The following is a 19,661-nucleotide window of genomic DNA, read 5'->3' as shown; positions in this document are numbered from 1 at the left end:
TCCTTTTGTAATCACACGTTATTCATAGCCGATTACGTCTGAAACCTTTTGCGTCACTCGAGCGTCCTCTGATTTGCTCGGCATTTGCAAACATTTACCTCCAACCGTAATTAAATAGCTTGCCCAGATTCTGAGCATGAACCATACGCTTGAATGGTTGTTTTTTTTTTTTCAAAAGGGGGATTTGTTAGTAGCTTAAGTATTTATGATAAATATTAGTAAGTAATGAGTATGTGTGTCCAATCACAAATGGTGACTTCTCAACACTGTCATTAATTTGTAATTTTAATTGTTAGGATTTGTTTGCTTTCGCAATTAGGACTTATCATTCGAGGGGATTTAAACATACTTGTCAGAAAAGGGGAAGTAAACTTACAACTAACTTAATTGCTAACTTATTGCCTATAAAGAGAGCTTATCGTAGCAATTGAGGATTGCAACGATTTTTGTCGAAAATTGTTAATAATTTTATTTGACATAGCTTCTAATGGTTCAATGTAGCTTCTAATGGTTCAACAAGGAAGTAAGTTTATGTAATTCGAGTGTACCAAACCAAGGAGGACGCTTCAAAATCATTTTCAGAATTTTATTCTGAATCCTTTGGAGCGTTTTCTGCCTTGTTGAACAGCAACTTGACCAGATCGGTACAGCATAAAGCATTGCTGGTCTAAAAATTTGTTTGTAAATCAAAAGTTTGTTCTTTAAACAAAGTTTAGAATTCCTGTTAATGAGAGGATATAAACATCTTTTTGAAAATAAGTTTTTTATCGTAAATTAATTCCAAGTACTTAACCTTGTCAGACCAACTCAAAATAACCCAATTCATCTTGACAACGTGATTATTGTTTGGCTTGAGCAAAGAAGCCCTAGTCTTATGCGGAAAAATTATCATTTGAGTTCTAGAAGCATTGGGAGAGATTTTCCACCTTTGCAAGTTAGAAGAAAAAGTATCTGAACTTTTCTGCAATCGACTGCATATGACACGAAGACTTTTTTCTTTTACGGAAATGCTTGTGTCATTGCAGAACAATGACTTTGTGCATCCTGGAGGCAAATCAGGAAGATCTGAAGTGAATATGTTGTACAGGACTGGACCCAAGACAGAACCTTGAGGCACACCTGCTCTGACAGGAAATCTATCAGATTTTGAATTCTGATAATCAGCCTGCAGAGTTCGATCAGTAAGATAATTTTTCAAAATTTTGATTAGGAAAATTGGAATATTTTTGAAATTTTTAATAATTGATTTAATCTCATTAAAGTTTGTTTCAATTATTTCTGCAGGTGGAAAATTCTGGGAAAAAATTAAGTCAAATTGACGTGTGACTTCATTTTCAATTGGACTCAGAAAATTCAAATTTGAATTATGAACACTCTCAAACTGCTGCACAAGTCTGTGAGCCTTTTGTTCATTGGATACAAGAAAACGTTCACCATCTCTTAAAACTGGAATAGGCTTTGAAGGTTTCTTAAGAATTTTCGACAGCTTCCAAAAAGGGTTTGAATATGGTTTCAATTTTTCAACCTTAGTCTCAAAGTTTTGAGTTCTCAGAAGAGTAAATCTATGTTTAATCTTTTTCTGTAAATCTTTAAAAATAATTTAAAAAACAGGGTCACGAGAACGTTGATATTAGAGCGGGGGCCTAGTGTGGTTGGTAACGTCCCCGCCAACCACGCTCGAAGCCTGGGTTCGAATCCCACCGCCGACATAGGTGTCGATGGTTGTGAGGTGGCGTGATCCACTCACAACCAACCCAACTGGTCTAGATTCATTCCTAGCCGACACCGGGAGATTTTCTGAGGCGAAAAATCTCTGGGATCACGCCTTCCATCGCATGAGGAAGTAAAGCCGTTGGCGCTGGTCCGTTAATAAACGGGTCGTGAGTTAGGGTCCTGGGTGTGGAGTCGCCTCCCTGGGCGTCGGTGATTGGCCACAACAGTGGCGGAACTAGACCGACGGAAAATAAGCGAGAATAAAAAAAAGAACGTTGATATTGACGTCTGCGGACATTTTTCAAACGAATTAGAAGTTAAAGATTTTCGTCAATTATTGGTGTATCAAATTTCACTTGAGCCTTTGGAACATAATAATTCCTGGCATATTCACTTCGTTTTGCAAATCAATCTCATTATTGAAATTTCTCTCAATATGAGTTTTGTATCTTTCTCATTTAGCCTGGTTAAAAGAATGGTTCTGTTTATTTCGATCATCCCTATCAACAGCAGTTGTCACGATTGCGTGCAACACAAGCGGAAAGGTCTTTGACCTGCCTGTTTGCGAAAATATTAGCATAATTTTTATCGGCCTCCATGAAATTACTGGATATAATTTGGCTCAGCGTTAGAAGACAGAAAGAAAAAAAAATAAGGAAAGATTAAAAATTTCGAGAGCTTTCAATTGTGAATAAACAAATACTTTTTACCACATTCAATTAATTCATATTTTCTTTATCATCTTACGGTAGCGTCGGGAAAATATTGAACTATCGATTTATTCTTTCGCTTCTCTAATAAATCATTGATTAGCGACTTGAAAAAAATTTGATGATACATGGTACGTCAACGTTGTTACCTCCGTATTTTGAAATTCTCAAGGTGATGCCCATTTCACTTTGTAACTACAGAAATGGTTCTACATTCACGATGTGATGAGGTCACTATCTAGAATGTTTTATGACTTTAAAATTATTGCAACATTTTTCATCTCCAAATGTTTTACAACTTTGATAAAATTTCAAAATAATAATTGATTTCAATGAAAAAGTATTTTCGGGCGAGACTTCACTTTCAAGAGAGTCTAAACTGGACCTAAAACGATTTCTCATGTCGATGGTTGAAAAAAAAGTTAGTTTCCTACAGTTCATTCTCCGAAGGTTTTTCTCAGCAACCAAAAGTTTACAACACTAAAGAACGCCTATATGAAAATGCATGCGTCCTTTTAGAAAAGTTCTGTTGAAATCTACCATTTTTTTCACCAACATAAATTATTTAAGCTTGTTAATTCACTCATTTCGTGTGAAAAGTTTCATTCAAATCCAAATAGGTTAGATTTTTGCATATTTTCAAATCATTTGGCATGGATTTTCTCTGTACATTCTCTACTAAAGTTTTGCATTTTATTTTCTAATACCTCATGTTTATTTCTAGTTCGATTCTGATCTGTCTTTTTTTACATTTACTGCAGAGAGGGTTCTTCGTGGCATGTTTTCAGATTTTTGTCATACCTGCCTGCACTGACAAAACCTGCCACTGACAACATGTGAAGTGGAAAATATAAGAATTAACGTTGTTGAACCTATTTTAAATCTGGGTAAAATATACATTTTTTGTTAACCGGGAATGTCACGCTGTGACATATATAACATTTTTGTCATTTTTGACATTTATTGCACTTTTGACATTTTCGACATCTTCTGTAATTTTTTAAATTTGGTGAAATTGTTTAATTTTTTGATTCACTAATTTTAGTTACGTTTTACAGTTACTGTCTTCACTTCATACTGAATTTTTAGAAAACATTTACTTTCATTTCAATAATTTAGGTGAAATCGTGACGTACAAATTTTATGAATCTCCTAAGACAACGAAATATCATTAAATGACATCGAATCTTTCATTGTACTTTAATCATGTGATATCTCCACAATTATATAGGCTACCATAGGACTTCAATTTTGATAGTATTCTCTTAAGCATTCATAGTCATGACTAGAATTTCTAGCACTGTTTTCTAAGTTGGCCGAATAAATTTGAAGATTTTCTGCCATCAGTTATGAGAAATTCGTTACCAAGCAGAAAGTTATATCACGCATTTCAATTGAGAATGATTGTTATACAACTGACGTGGTATTCAATGTGAGAGCAGGATCGCAGATTTGTCAGTGTCCTTTAAAATTAATTTCAAAGAAACAACGTCTACAGTGGCAGTGTTATGTTATCTTTGGCATTGCCGCAAATTACCGTGACTAATGATCGTGATAGTAAAAAAGTTTATTGTTCTTTTTGCATCGGTGTATAACTCCACTGCCCCTGTTTACATAGTTGACGTAAGAGCCAAAATGACCAAAATGCACTTTTTTATCGATTCAGCTTCCTTTCCCTAAGATACATACTCTACAAACGAAAAGAAAACTATTTTGTTCTGAAACTTTTGAGAAATATTGGAAAAACGTTTTGGCGTAACTGCCAATTGGTTGCAAAAACTGGCGTCACTCCATACAAGGTGCAATTGTCTATGTTAAGTCGTTTTATTCAACTGTCTAATTACTGTCTGTTTGCCTACATACAAATTTATGTACATGCATATGTAATGCACCAATCAGAGGCACGAGTAATCCATATCCGGTAGGTTCAGCATTGTCTGGGGGCTTAAATTGAACCAAAAAAAAACTCTGTGCTGTCAAGTTTGCATTTTTCCATGTAACGATAACCCACCTTAGCGTAACTGTAAGTCTTTATGCATGTGTGTGTGTGTGTGTGTGTGTTTGTATGTGTGTTTGTGCGTTTTTGTCTAATTGAAACTGCCGATGGACAAAAACTGACGTTTGACCGAAACACGATTGATAAAACTGAATCAACTGCGAGGCAGAGTGGGAAGTAGTTGAGTTTTTACGCCAAATTATGCGAACAATCTGCGAGAAAAGTGCATGTTTATTCGCATAAACTGGCGTAGCGGTTTTTCTGGATCAATTACCACGGCAGACTTGTTTAATCCATGGGGCCTCTATTCAAACATCAATCTTCATAAAATTGACAGACTATTTCGTTGAAATTGTATCTCAATATAATGATTTGGGTTAAAATAACAAAAACGCGTTTTTCTCGCAATGATGGTGTTGGTTGTTACGTCAACTATGTAAACAGGGGCATTCCAGTTAATTGGCAAGACATTGTCGTAGGGCTGTTAAACAAGGCTTGTCCGAATATGTAATTGCTTAGCCCTGCTGATAGTTGGCGTGTAATGGAGATGAAAACTGATTCGAATTCAGAAGAACTGGGCTAATGAAACCGTATTGAAGTTTCACGGTTTCGAAATAAAAACATTTTACTCTTATGCGACATATCAATATTATGGGCATGTTAGCATGGGCTAGAAACTTACAAACATTCGTTTGAAATTCGAAAAAAAAATCGGAATTTGTTCTTACAAATTTTAATGTAACGGGTGTGTTGGGAGCTCGTAAATTATTACTGTAAAAACGAAATCATGTGGCTCTTCAAGTGACAAAATTCAGTAAAAAGTTAGCCAAGCAAGTAAAACCTTTAAATTTAATATTAACGAAATATTGTTCTTAAAACTACTTTTTACATCTGCTTCTGTTTGACTTCCTTCTGCGTTTTATCCAGGAGAGCTTCTCGCGATTCGGTGGTTTGAGAAGCCGGTTGCTGCTTAGGTTTGTATCGGCTAGCATAGAAATCAGCAAAAAGTTTGATCTGCAGCGCCATGTTCGGTCCGTGGAACACGCAATGTAGCAGCGGAACAGAGCAAGATGCACTCATGGCATAGCAGAGATTCACCAGTACGCTTGTCAGTTGAGTCTACAACGATAAAACAGCAAATTTTACTGATCTGAAAGATTAGAACAGACGCTTGTCAACTCACGATTTGCAGGATGGTGATCACCTTCTTGAAAGGAACCAAACTAAATGGAAGCTGTTTGGCGAAAATAGAACTGAGATAGTACGAGTACATAAATACGTGAACTATACTGTTGACAATGATCGTATAGCTGAGCATGCTGCCTGAAAGCGCAAGAATATTCCGGTTAGTTACCAAACGGGTTGTCTGTTAGCAGACCAAACAATTTTACCTCCGCCGTATTTCGCGAATCCGTGTGATGTGATTACCGCGTAGCAATGGTGGTAGACATGGAAGAAGCTGATTTGATTATTCTTCTTTCGCATCGCATACATGACCGTCTCGATCAGTTCCGTCATTTTTAGCAAATAGGTAAAATAAGCAGCCCGTGCAAAGCCGATCGAGTGTTCATCATTCGAGAAGTCCGGTCCCTTGCATTCCCAGAAGAAGTCCCAGCGCCAGCCATGTTTGAAGAACAAATAGATCGACGTGGCACTGCCGCATATTTGAAACGCATCGTAGATTATGCTCAGTTCCCGCAGCTGGAATGGTTTTCGGTCCTCCATCCATCTAAAAAAAAGGGGGAATGGGTTAGTTCTTTCACCTATTTGGGTTGCCGTGGGCAAAGTATTTTTTCTGTCAAGAAAAAGATCAAAAATGGCTTACAAAAACTTTTTCGTTATAAAGTGTACAAACTGTTCCTGCACGAGTGATTAAGCACAAGTACATTTCAATTACTAAGCAGACGTCATGGAATAGTCGTTGAACTATGTGAACCGAATTGTCTACTGAATCGTATCAGTTTTCTTTACGCTCATATAATTTACCTCTGATCCCGTGTCAACCTAATGGATGCTTCAATGGTCTGTAATTTTGCTCGACTGACGGCAATAGACTTCAATTTTACGCTAGTTGTTCAATAAAAATTTCTCCTCTATTTCCCGGGTTTATAATTCGCTTGATAGTAAACATGTTGGATCCTGTAACAAACTAGTCAGTTTGTCGCCAATATTTCATTGATTGCGCTGCAAAAACGGTTCAACCGTTCTTGTGTAAATATCGTTATCGAAATTCTGTATTGCATACTACTATACTTAGCATACAGTGTTGCATACTGCATTGCTAATGACAACTCCAAACGAATAATGTAAGATTTTATGGTGGGAGCCCCATTGGAACGTGTTTCTCGTTCGACTAATACAATTGATTATCAAAAAACAAAAAAAAACAATATCGCACGCAAGCCTGGGGGGCTTATGCGGTCTCGATCAACTAGATTAGTTAAGAGAATTCGTTATCGAAAATTTCCAGCTCGAAAAGATCCTCGACCTGATCGGGAATCGAACCCGATGTCACAACCGTGTGGGAGAGCTAGCCGACCGACAACGCTAACCACAGAACCACGGGGGACAATTGATTATCACATTCGCCTTTTTCCTATTGAGATAAAGCTGTCACAACTGTGCGTGGGACGGCAGTGCATTCTATATTCATTCTATCTATTAGAAAAAGTCAATAATGATGTTTAAAAAAACCTGAAATTAAAATTCCTTATGCTTTTTGTGACAAAACACCCAATTTGTTGGGGTGAATGGAAAAAAGATATAATTTTGCTTTGCTAAGCCATGTAGGAAAACTATTTTAGACATTTTAAACAACCTCTTTTGTATCGAGACAAAATACTCAAAATGTGTAACGTGGAATACAAAGATAAATATATCAACCTGTTTACTATCTATTTCTCTGTCAGCAATTATTTCCAGATTAGAAAACTTATTAAGCAAATATTAGCATTATTCAATTAAAGTCGATAGACACCTTTTCAGTCACCTCGAACCTTTTTAGGCATCTAAATGGTGCCTGAATGGCGCCAATTTAGGTTGATTTTTTTCGATTCATGTTTATTCAAAGATTTCTCAGTGACGAATTCTATATATTCGTTAATTAGTGTTTTCGTTTCCGTCATTGAAATCGACGATAATAATCAAACTTCAAGAGTTTGAGACCCGTTTTCTTCGATTGATTGAAAAAAGTGCCACACCCGTTTCTCACGCTACTTTATAACTTTTTGAGCTCCGAGGCATCATGAAATTCCATACGAATTTTCATCCCGAATCTACCATTCTTTCCCGTTTTTTTCTTCAAGTTATAGTGCTTGTCCTTCCAGTTGGTCAACAAGCCTGTCGTCGTAGGTTCAAATCTTGGCTCGGGAGAGACTGTTTGTGTGCCCTACCCCGCAATTGTCCTGTACATTAAACAGTTGGCTGCGAAGTCTGTGTATAATAAACAGAAGGCCGAGTTCTAAATCGGACGGATCATACAGCAATGAAAATAGAAAACAAACTAGAAATTTGCTTTTAAACTGCTGAACAATACTTCAAAAGAATAAAGAAGTTAAAGCTAAAAAATCGCTTCGAAAGACTCACAGCAAAAAGATAGAACAAAAGATGATTTACAGTCAAACTAAAACTATTCAAATAAATTATCTAAGCACAACTTGTGTAAGTCGTGCCAAACTAAGCAACTTTGCATACTATTTTTTCGAAAATTTATCTAGACTAACATTTGATGAGGGCTGAAGTTTTTGAACTTTATATCTATAAATATATCTTATAAAGAAACTGTATGATTAACGACAAATATATTTGATACACTTAAAAAAAGCGAAAAACGTAATCTACCATCCCAAGAATGTCTGTCCCATGTTCTACGGAAACCTAATGGACGCTGGGACTGTTATGCTTGGAACGGTAGTAATCGTCAGCCTTTTGAGAATAAAAATGCCATTTAAATGCTAAATAATATTCGACGAAGTTTTTGTAGAAAATTTTCCACTTTCCAATGCTTCAAACTCAGTCAGTTGTCCACGAATTTCCTTCATTTTTACAGCAATTGATTAGAAAATTAGTTCACTGGTTTTATTCTCTTTTACGCATCTTTTTGCGCAGTTATTCACGCAAATTTCAAAATTAGCGTGGCCTTTTTTCACGCGCTGCGTATAAAACTGACTTCAGTGCACCCGGAAATTGGCGCCATTTAGAATTTCAAGACTTCTGGTTTCGTTAAAATTAGCTGAAATGGTCGTATACCACTTCTTATATTATATTTACAGAATAGAAATTATGTTTAGCGACCGAAAATCAACTTCAGACGCCTTTTGCCTTTCTCCTATTGCCTTTCTCCTAGAAAGGTATAGCAATCACTGGAAAAACCAAAGGTATAAAAGTGCTCCAAAGGGTCGAATCTCGTATATCAATCGACTTAGTTTGACGAGCTGTGTATTTTCTGTATGTGTGTGTGTATATGTGTGTGTGTATGTGTGTGTGTGTGTAACGCTCTCCCAATTTCACACGATTTTCTCAGAGATGGCTGGACCGATCTTCATGAACTTAATTGCAAATGAGAGGTCTAGTTGCCCCATAAGACCCTATTGAATTTCATTGCAATCGGATTTTTAATTTAGAGGTTATGTTTAAAAATGTGAAAATCACGAAACATCATTATATCAGAAACTACACAACCGATTTTAACAAAATTGGTTTTAAATGAACGAGCTACTTAAAAAACCCTTAACTTTTGAGTTTCATGAAGATTGAACATGTGGTTCAGAAGTTACAGAAAGAAACGTGTTCTGAAGAGTGTTTAATCTCACTCATGTTTCTCAGAGATGGCTGAACTGATTTCCACAAAATCAGTGTCATTTGGAAGGTCTGATTACCCCAAAAGACCCTATAGATTTTTTTGCAATCGCACTATTACTTTGCCTGTTATGTTAAAAAATGTGAAATCCAGCTTTGGAAAGAAACATATTCCGAAGACAAGTACTCACTCACTCACTTTTCTCAGAGATGGCTGAACCGATTTCCACGAAATTAGTGGCAAATGAAAGGTCTAGCTGCCTCATAACACCCTATTGAGTTTCAATGTAATCGGTCTGTTACTTCGTCTGTAATGTATCAAAATATGAAAATCACGAAACTTTATTATCTCAGAAAGTACAAAACCGATTTGGACAATATTGGTATTAAATGAACGTTTCGATATTCAGTTACTAGTCATTAAAAAAAAGTGAGGTTAAAAGAGAAAGAGGTCGAGAATTTTCCGCTCTATGTTATAAAATTGAATTTTCACAATCGAATGTTTTCCCTAACCTATCAACAAAAATACATTGACATGAGACAGCCCTAGTAACAATATTTGTTTTATAAAAGTTTAATAGCGCAGCCAAAACAGCGCTATAAAACTGTGATAAAACCAGTTTTGTTACTTGGGAGGCGTGGCGGTCGTGTCTTGTATGCAACCTCTTCAACTTTTTTTACTTGTCAAACCAAAGTGAAGTCTTTAGCAAAGCTGTAGATTATCTTATTTAGAAAAACTTTACTGAAGAAATATTCTTGAAATTTAAAAAAATACCAAATAACATTTTCTGATCTGATCTGTTCTAGACATTTTTTTATATTTGAATAACACATCATTCTGGGGAACATACATACCTTAAGCTTATTTTCAACTTTTCTCTAAAGCTTATGGCGATTTTCAAAGAAAAAACACATTTTCGAACTGAAATTTCTAGCAAAGCTGCAAATAGTTGCAAAAACAACAGTCTACATTTGAAAGAGGGAAGTTAGTGCTAGCTTTCTAAGGCGGTTTTACTAGTTTCTTGCAGTCTATTGGAAACTTGGGCGTTGATAAAAAAAAATCAATCATAAACTCTGAGAAAAGTTAAAAATAAAACTTTTATAAAACCAATGTTGTTACTAGGGTTATTTATCTAAGATGAAAAAATGTTTAGAACATAGAAGGCCTGGAATATCACATCAGAAAACTTGGTATTTTTTGATTTTTGAAAATTTCAAGAATGTCAATGTATAAAACTACCTGCGTGTGATCGATTTTCAAGAGATAGAACCAAAGTGTCTTCAGCAAAGTTTTTCTACATAAGGTTACCTACAACATTGCCGAAGACTTCGTTTTGATTTGACAACATTTAAATTGCATTTTTATATTCAAAATTCTGACAATCATGTATTTCACGTATAAAACTACTGTGAAATACACTGATTCGAATTGACTGAGCTGAGCGCCTATTGATGATAAAAATATTTCTCGAGCCAAAACGGTTTCTTGATTCCGAAGACACCGGAAAAGTTGTAAAATACATTTAATTTTGTCCTTCCAAAAAATATACTCTGCAAAAAATTTTAACAAAATGTATGTTTTGACAAATTTAACTTTTTTATTTCTTAAAGTTCTGTCAGCTATCAATGTTAAGCTAACTGTGTGTAGTTTTTGTAGAAGAAAAATCAGTTTTTTGAAAATCTGTGAGTGAGTTTTATAAATAAAATATCCCAAAATATTTATTTTATATTATTATTTTTGTAATTTTTCTTAATTTTCTTTTTGTGTATATTGGAATTTCTTTAGAAGGGCAAAATTACTGTCTTCAACTTCGCCGAAGACATTATACCAATCAAACAAAGCGTTCTGAAAATTTTTAGTTTATTTTTGTTTCTTTTTCTGCATGTTCATTTCGTAATTTTCGTAATTTTTTTAAGACAAATTTAATAATTTAGCTATTTTAGAAAGTTAATCTATTATTTTGATTCTATTTTGTTGATTTTTTCCACAACCTCGCCCAAGACATCACACCGATCAATTAACCCACAAAGTAGTCGTGATTAAAAAAAAAACTTATAGCATAAAATGTTATCTCAAGCTTACAAGAACATTTGTGGAATGTTTCAACCAAATTAAAGATGAAAGTTGATTATTTTCGATGGAATAGCTCCATAGTTTAAAAAAGTCATTTGAAGAAAATGACTATATTTTAGGGCTCACTTTTTTTCAAAATCTATTTTTTAATTGCAGGATTTAAATTTTCATTTTTTTCAAATTGAAGTTCAGACAATTTCCTAAAAATCATCCTCTGTCTATTTTGCTCCTACTATTCTCAAATCCTCAGCCCCTTTTAAATGTTTGTAAAGATAAATTTTTGAAAACATAACGTAAAGTTAAAAAGCTTAGTGAGGCTTACACATCCACAAAGTTTTATGATCTGCGAGGTTCCTACCAGTCCCTTACTCAGGTTGACGCAAGAAAATACATAAGCATACATACATAAGAGCAGTTCTAATATTTTTTTGACGTGGGACTACGTCTTTGTTTACTATACTGGGATGCATTCCGTAAAATTGGATTCTTGGCTTTGTTTACTATACTGGGATGCATTCCGTTAAACAAGCAAATGTTGCGTCAGATTTCAAACGTTAATAACAGCATAACCACATGATGGATAACAATAACTAATATGTTGTTGGATAGATAAAATGTAGAACAATTTTGTAATATGCTATTTATCACTCTAATTTCATTGCTATGCGGTAAAATTGATAAAAAGTTTCAATGACAATTTTACGTGAACAATGAACCAATTACATGCGAGCATTCCTAGCACAAACGACGTGAATGGACACCATCCGTTCCCTGTGATATTCTCTGTATCAATATCGAAATAAAAATTGACAGAGTCTCTCCGTCCTAATAGGTCAATTTATTTCTGCTTCCATGAGCTTAGACTAACATGATGTCTCGAAGTTAAAAGTTTTCCGAGAAGCTTTAAACAATCCCCATTTTTGAACAATTTCTAAACCCAATAAAAACTGATGTCTTGAAAGAAAATATGCCGGTAAAAGCAACAGTGCCAGTGGAGTAAAGAACCGCAGGTCTCTCGTCGTCTATGATTGCAGCGGTACACTTCTATTCGTACTGCAGCGGTACTATTCGTATTGCAGTGGTACACTTTTGTTCGTACATTTCTGTACGTGTGCAATCGAGGAAAAACTGCAATGCTGCTGTTGATGGTGATTGAAAGTTTATCTCATAAATATTATAACCATAGATTACTCAACAAGAATTGTTCACTAAATAATCGTGATGGATAGTATCGAAGTAAATTCCCAAATATACACATTCATAGGAGAGATGTAGTTGTATGCAAATGAAAAAAAAAAAAATTCCACCAAGAAACAAAAATGGAATTGTTGATTGCTACGATTTTTTGCTGGAACTTGTAATAATTTTGTTTAACATATCTTCTTATGTTTTCCAATTAATAAACCTTTGTAAGGGTTTCCATATTATTTTGAAAGTAAGATCCATATTATAAATTTGATTTGATCAGAGTTAAATAAGACAAAACCATTCATTTTGATAACGTAAGTATTGTTGGATTTTGTTTTTGAGGATATAGAGTTAATTCTGACATTGACGCATTACGAGAAATTCTTGGTTCTTCTTCAGCAAGCACGATATGCTTGTGCCTTGTCAAATACATGTTGTTTGCACACAAAAAATACTACAGGCATAATATCGCCAAATATAAACGATATTCTTTCGAGTGTTGTTGAATATATTTCAAAAAATTGATTTCCAGGGGAGGCTGAAAATAAAAATACGTACAGTTACTGAGCAAACACGTTGATTCTGTTTGCAGATTCTGTATATTTTGTAACAAAAAAAAATCCCTAATTTCAGTGTTTAGTCCCACGTTCCTCCTTCATACAACCCTAGGGCTGTCTACCTTGTAGTATTTAATTCCTTTTTTTGATTTGGCTGAAACTTTGCATAGACATTCCTATAGGCAAAAGATGCCATTTTGTGCTGTTGGTTTTATTTTTTTTTAACACGACCTATTCTTGAGCAGCTATTGAAAAAAGCTATTTTGGGATGGTATTGATGATAACAAATATTTTTAGAGCCAAAACGGTTTGTTTGATCGGTGTGACGCCTCTGGTAAAGTTGTTGATAATAATTTTTTCTTTCCAAAAAAAATTGAAACTCTAAAAAAAATATTTTTTCATTGAAAAAAAGTTAAAAGAGAACTTAAAAGTTGAAAGCTCATATTTCAAATGATTTTTTTATAAAAACTACAAAAGATTACCTAGACAATGAAACCTGTCTGATCATGGAGAAATCAGGAAAAAAAGCTATAATTTTTTTTCACGGTACTTTCACGGTTTTTCATGGAATCACAAAATTATTATCCACAACTTTGCTGAAGACACTATGCTAATCGAACAAACCGATTTGACTGTGAAAATATTTGTAATTCCCCATAGAGTGTTCTATGGGAATTTAAAACATTTCTACAGCCAAAACGATTTGTTTGATTGGCATAGTGTCTTCGGCAAAGTTGTCGATGATTATTTTGTCGTTAAAAAAAATGTCCCTAGAAAAAAAAATTTTTTTTTTCCATAAATCATAACTTTTTTTTTCTTGATTTCTCCATGATCGGATCGGTTTCATTGTTAAGGTAACCTTGATGTTTTTATAAAAAAAATCAGATTTTTAAAAATATAGCTAGGGTATCGGCTTTATTTTTGTCAGGTTTTACCTATTATCGTCCGGGGGTAAATGATGTCCTAGAGCGTTAATTTCTTGCATGATGGTTCTGCATAATGCAAAGCATCTTCCTGCAAAAGATTAGTTCTCTATGACTTCATTAACCCCCCAGACGATAATTGGACAAACCTGACGGTAATAGAGCCCTATTTTAGCCTATTTTGGATAATTTATTTTTAAGTTTTCTCTGACCTTTTTTCAAAAAATAAATATTTTTCTTAGAGTGTATATTTTTTCAGAAACAAAAAAATATTATCTACAACTTTACCGAAGACATCACACGACCAACGAAACCGTTTTGGCTCTAAAAATATTTGTTATCATCAATACCATCGTAAAATAGCTTTTTTCAATAGCTTCACAACAACAAGTCGTGTTCAGAAAAATTAACCCAATAGCACAAAATGGCATCTTTTGCCAATAGAAACGTCTATGCAAAGTTTCAGTCAAATAAAAAATAATCGATTAAATTGGTTGCCCGTTTTGTGGAATTGCTCATAATAAATACTAAGTTAAACCAACAATTGATGAGAAACGCCCCTGAAAATGAAGAGAAACTCTAAAAAAATGAAACACAGAATCCCATAGATCATTGAAAAAAATTATTCAAGTTAACCCGAAATTAAGTCCAACAGGGGCCGTTCCTAAACAACGTGGTCATCAATAGGAGGACGTAGGGTTTGACAAAAAACTACTCAGAAAAACAAGAAAAGATCGCGTGGTCTTTTTTTCTGACTTACAATTTGTTATTGCCACCAAGTCAAGAATTATGTTTGTTGTTACAGTTTCAACGTCAATGACTAGTAAAAAATCAATGTCTTGATTTTAAAAACAATAGGGGTAAGCGGGGTAAGACCGCTCCCTTAAGCATTTCTGTTCATAGAAAAAAAAAGTTGCGGCTGCAATTTCATTTTTTTTTTCGCTAAGAGGTTCTTCTATTCAATACCCGCATTAAAAAAATAAAAACTGAAATATTTTTGTTTATTTTCCAGCTTTTTTTTCAATTTTAAAAATTCATTGAAAATGTGCAGATCTTTTCATGCGGGGTAAACCCGCCCACCAGCGGGGTAAGATCGCCCACTTTTTTTTGAGGATAACAAATATTTTTAGGGCCAAAGCGGTTGATTTTCTCGGTATAATGTCTTTGACAAAGTTGTAGATGGTATTTTTTTTTCTATTTTAATAAAATATACACTGTGAAAAATCTGAAAAAAATAAATTTTTTTCTAAGTTTTAACTTTTTTTGTTTTTTTGATTATCCAAGTTCAAATCAATGTTTAGGTAACTTTTTGTGGTTTTCAAAATAAATAGATTTTCCAGAATTGGGGTTTTTCAAAATATTCAATTTATAATAAACCTGTCTTTAAGCTAAAAATGGAAACTCAGTAAACCTGTCTGCATGATTTTTTTTGAAGACTTATTATGTATGGAGTAATACTAATAATTATAAATTTTTTATTCTTATTTTCAATTTTTTATGTTTTTTTTTTCGAGGAACAAAATTACCAACGATTCTATACATCAAACAAACCGCCCAAAAAAAATCTTTGCTAAATTTGAGCTGTTAATATTTCTATTACTCCATGATATAACAACCATCAAATTTCAGCTTACCTTTTGCAGATTTTGCAGGCAAAAACATGATTTTTTTAAATTAAATTAAAAAAAAATTTAGTTCTATTTTTATATCTTCACAAACCGTCCTGGCTCTGAAATTATTTTTGTTCATTAGTACCATTTTTGCACACGTTTACTTTTTTCAAAAATTAGACGCGTTAAAAAAATATTACTAGAAAAGCTTCAACCAAATCGAAAGTGGTCGATCAACATCGATGTCTTATGTGGCTTGAAATTGCTTTACTGATCCTGCATATATTCCCTTTGTAGTGTCGAGGCATTTGGGTTTTGAAGTAAAATAACAAGCAGTTGTACACGTGGCGGTTTTACCCCATGTATAGTGGGCGACGTTATCCCCAGTGGAACATTTTCATATTCCATCGAAAAAGTAGTCAAAACTACAAGATCACTCACGGCCTTCGACATTTCCGAAAGAAGACAGATTCAGGCAAGCGGTTAAACGTATATTCACGAATGAAACAATAAATTTTTAGACAGAAAAACCTTAAGTCCCGTTGCCGCAAAACAATAGCGCATTGACTGGTTGCCAGCTGAAAGGTTGTTTTTGATTATTTCTGTGACCGTTCGCGCGCTATCAAAAAAGAAAGGGGTGCAAAATGTTATTTAATTATACTGTAATAGACATGTTAAAGAAATTTTTAAATTATTACATAACTTGGTAGTAAAACTACGGGGGTGGTCTCACCCCGCTGGGCGGTCTTACCCTGTTTACCCCTATATGGGATCTGGATGTTAAATGTAGAGTAAAACAATTATTTTCAGACCTTGTAATTATGGTGTCATTATAAAATTGTTTGAAATGTGTTTATGAGTTCAGGCCCCTACAAAACGGAAAATTTGACCGTGCTTTTTGCCTGAATATACTCTTCAATTATTCAGAATATTTTCAGCTCAAAACACATAGAAAAAACGTTATTTATTTCACTACACTTTTCACTTTTTATTCACTTTCACTATTTAATTCTATCACTTTTCAAAGTGATAGAATTAAATAGTGGAAGTGAATAAAAAGTGAAAAGTGTAGTGAAAATTTTTCTATCAAGACGCTCGAACATAAGTGTATAAATTTGAGTTATTTATTTAACTTATAAAAAGTTTTTAAATTATTGGAAAAAAAAAAACAAAATTACAACTCCGTTCGATATGACGAAAGACACGTTGTAGATATATGAACCACCAGTCTACCAGTTGTATATACCTTAAAGTCAGACTCACTTATTATCAACTAAATATTCTAAAACTGGAACTAAAACTCGATTATAGTATAAAATTTGTCATAACTATAAGTAAAAATTTTATTACGACAAAGCAGTGAATTTTTCAACGTGCATTTCAACATACATTTTAGGCACAAAATTTATTCACGCCCAAGGCAAAAATCGTTACGAGCAAGGTTTAACACGCATCGAATTAGTCACAGAAGCATTGTCGTCTTTACCAAATAATAAATCAAATCTTTTCGATATTGTGAACAGGAACAATCTGATAAGAATTGCTTTTAAAATGTTTCCACCAAACATGTATCTATTATATTTGATCAGAACTGGTTTGACTCTAAACTGGTTTCTCTCAAAAATTATTTTATCTATGAAAAATGCTTTAATCATTATTCAAAGTTATGTCCCATATTGTCAGATAAAACGACATTTCAAGTCAGGACTGTTTGTTTTTGAATTCAAATTGAGCCCAAATTGAGATCGAGGCAATGATCAAAACAACAACACTATCTTAATTTAGGCTGAGCTGACAGTTCTGAAAGCTATACATCAAACTAAATATGACCTTATTTAATGAAAAAGTGTCTTTCTACTGAACTTGCACAAAATATTGGAAAATACAAATAAATTATATTTTTTCCTTGATAAATTCCGGTTATATACCGGAAAGAAGTTTTACACCTTCTTGAGAATGGACTCGAGCCTTGAAAGATTATTAATGCACATGACTCTTTTTTTTCGTTCACACTCTTTCTCTCTTTCGTTGATTCTGCTTCCGTTTCATTTCTGCTATAAGTAAACACGTTCTTAGTAGTGAATGTTGTCCATAGTCCACTTTCTTAAAAGAAGTGAAATAATCTTAATTTGTAAAAAATATTTCCTTTAATATTCTGGTGGGAAAATATTCCTCAAAAATTTATTTGAATGAATTTTGTTAAAAAATTAATTATTCAAGCAATCAAAATTCTTAGTTTGAGTGATAGCGTGATAGCGAACCAAAAGCTCAACAGTTTTCAGCATTTAAAAAAATGGAAAGTCAATATGAGCAATATTTTTTAGCTGAAACTTAAATTTGTACTGATACTGATTTACAACTCGCAGATATTTTATAAATACTGTCTTAGTTGTGTTAAGTGTCTGCTTGTATTCAATTCGCTTCTCCAGTAGGATTTTCATAAAAATATTGAAATATTAGCTAAAAATTTAACCCCCCAGTACGTATGAAAATAAATTATCGGAGAACTCAATCTCGCTGCCAGTTGAAAATTTGATAAAATATTGCAAAACGCGTATAATATACAACATATATTGAAATCATCAAACGCTGCAATTCGCAACTAAACCCAGCAAAAGTGTAACAATCTCGAACCACACAATATATTCTCGAAATAAATTTTCAACTTTCACTGACAAAACAGTAATTTTTACACAATACCTAAAATGCAAAGTAAACATCCCGGTAATCGCACTTTTCCTTTCAAACCTGCCGAGCCGTCAATATATTGTTTTTCCTCTCACTAATTTCGATCACTAAAAGTTCTTCGACAAACGTTCATCACATCTCTGGCTGCCACTTTGTAACCTTATCTGCCACAAGCTGTTAATCAAGTATCACATAACGAGATTCCTCCTAGGTGTTATTATTTTTTTTTCATCAAACAAATCAAAACTCACTTCGGCACCAAACGCAGCACTAGAAGCAGGTAAAGCGATAAACAGGACGCTATCCAGACAGGATTGTGCAGCAGCGGCAGGTCCATCGTCCTGTGGTCGGCCAGATCGTACACGAGGAAGCTGTACATGTTGCCCAAACCGTTCACATTGTGCAGCCAGTGGCCGCCAGTGGTCGTGTTGGCCGGATCCATCCGAAATATGTTATGTTGTTCTTGCGTGGTAGCAGGGTCTATTCCTCGTAGCGCACCGGAACAGATCGACAGTCTTCACCAGAATAAAACACCGTGCTGGAGAATTGCAAGCGCGACCTCACTCTGTGACTGTCTAAAAACTTTTTATCAGCGCAGATGACAACGCTACCTGTTCAAATGAATAAACACACGCGGGAGAAGCTGCTTAAGGGGCATGCGGAATCAACGCGTTCTGTTTCCGTGTACGGTCGTTTCCGTGTAGTCGCCGCACTTACACACTGAACCACGATGGTGTTTTTTTTCGGGGTGACACTTTTATGACGAGTCCTCGCTATATACGAGGTGACGCTACACTAAAGTTGTGTTTTATATATCGATGGAGGTAAAGCTCAATCCAGAATTCTTGAGAGCAAAATAACGCTCTGTGTAAATTTGGCCAGATTTGATCATTGTTGCGAGTTAAACATGCTAATTAACAGCTCGAGGTTCCGGTTAGTACATAGCTTTGCACACTTCACCTTAGTAATTTCTTTCGAGATCAAAACACGCACCTACATGTAACATGAGGTAAACCGTACAAATCTGCCATGCCTCTTGATGGTTGTGCTTAACCTAACCTTTCCCAACTGCTAACAAGAGTTCATGGTCAGTTGCACATGCGAGTAAGCTTGAAAGGTGGGAACCTCGGGCCTTCGTGTTCTTTGGCGTCCAAAAATCCATACTGGATTATCAACACTATGGCATTTTTGGGTTTGTCTAAGTTGGGAAAGCATCCAAAAGCAGTTAATTCCGGTAAGTTTGTCATCGGTAGTGTGACAACTTATTTACGATTTCGGATTCCGACCTTGTGCAACGTTTTGCTCCTTCTTGGATCCTTAGCGTGTCTAATTGTGTTTCGGTTTCACTTTTTAATACTATATTTAACATATGTGCGCTGAGCTTCAGGTAAGACAATGTTTCTGA

General features: G+C 34.5%; 2 protein-coding genes across 3 annotated transcripts in view; one reads left to right on the top strand and one right to left on the bottom strand.

Moving 5' to 3' along the window:
• LOC129719716 (oxysterol-binding protein-related protein 9) overlaps window positions 1-19,661 on the top strand; it is a 189,703-nt gene that overhangs the window by 83,456 nt on the left and 86,586 nt on the right. The gene's annotated exons all lie outside the window — the stretch shown is intronic.
• LOC129719717 (elongation of very long chain fatty acids protein 1-like) lies at window positions 4,423-18,857 on the bottom strand. Its single transcript, XM_055671113.1, has 4 exons — window positions 18,508-18,857; window positions 5,811-6,148; window positions 5,603-5,742; window positions 4,423-5,538 (listed from the first exon to the last, which is right to left on the bottom strand). Exons 1-4 carry the CDS (start codon window positions 18,696-18,698, stop codon window positions 5,305-5,307), a joined length of 903 nt encoding a protein of 300 aa, XP_055527088.1. The 5' UTR covers window positions 18,699-18,857; the 3' UTR covers window positions 4,423-5,304.

Source organism: Wyeomyia smithii, chromosome 2 (genome assembly GCF_029784165.1).
Source record: "Wyeomyia smithii strain HCP4-BCI-WySm-NY-G18 chromosome 2, ASM2978416v1, whole genome shotgun sequence".
NCBI lineage: Eukaryota > Metazoa > Arthropoda > Insecta > Diptera > Culicidae > Wyeomyia > Wyeomyia smithii.
The sequence above is the reverse complement of the archived record's forward strand: the minus strand, read 5'-3'. Positions and strand labels throughout refer to the sequence as shown.

Excerpts from the sequence above, each read along its gene's own strand:
- LOC129719717 (XM_055671113.1), bottom strand. The coding sequence starts at position 18,698 with ATGGATCCGGCCAACACGACCACTGGCGGCCACTGGCTGCACAATGTG. Across the intron at positions 6,149-18,507 it reads GTGCTGCGTTTGGTGCCGAA|ATGGATGGAGGACCGAAAAC; the intron begins GTGAGTTTTGAT and ends CCTTTTTTTTAG. Across the intron at positions 5,539-5,602 it reads TGATCACCATCCTGCAAATC|ACTCAACTGACAAGCGTACT; the intron begins GTGAGTTGACAA and ends TTATCGTTGTAG.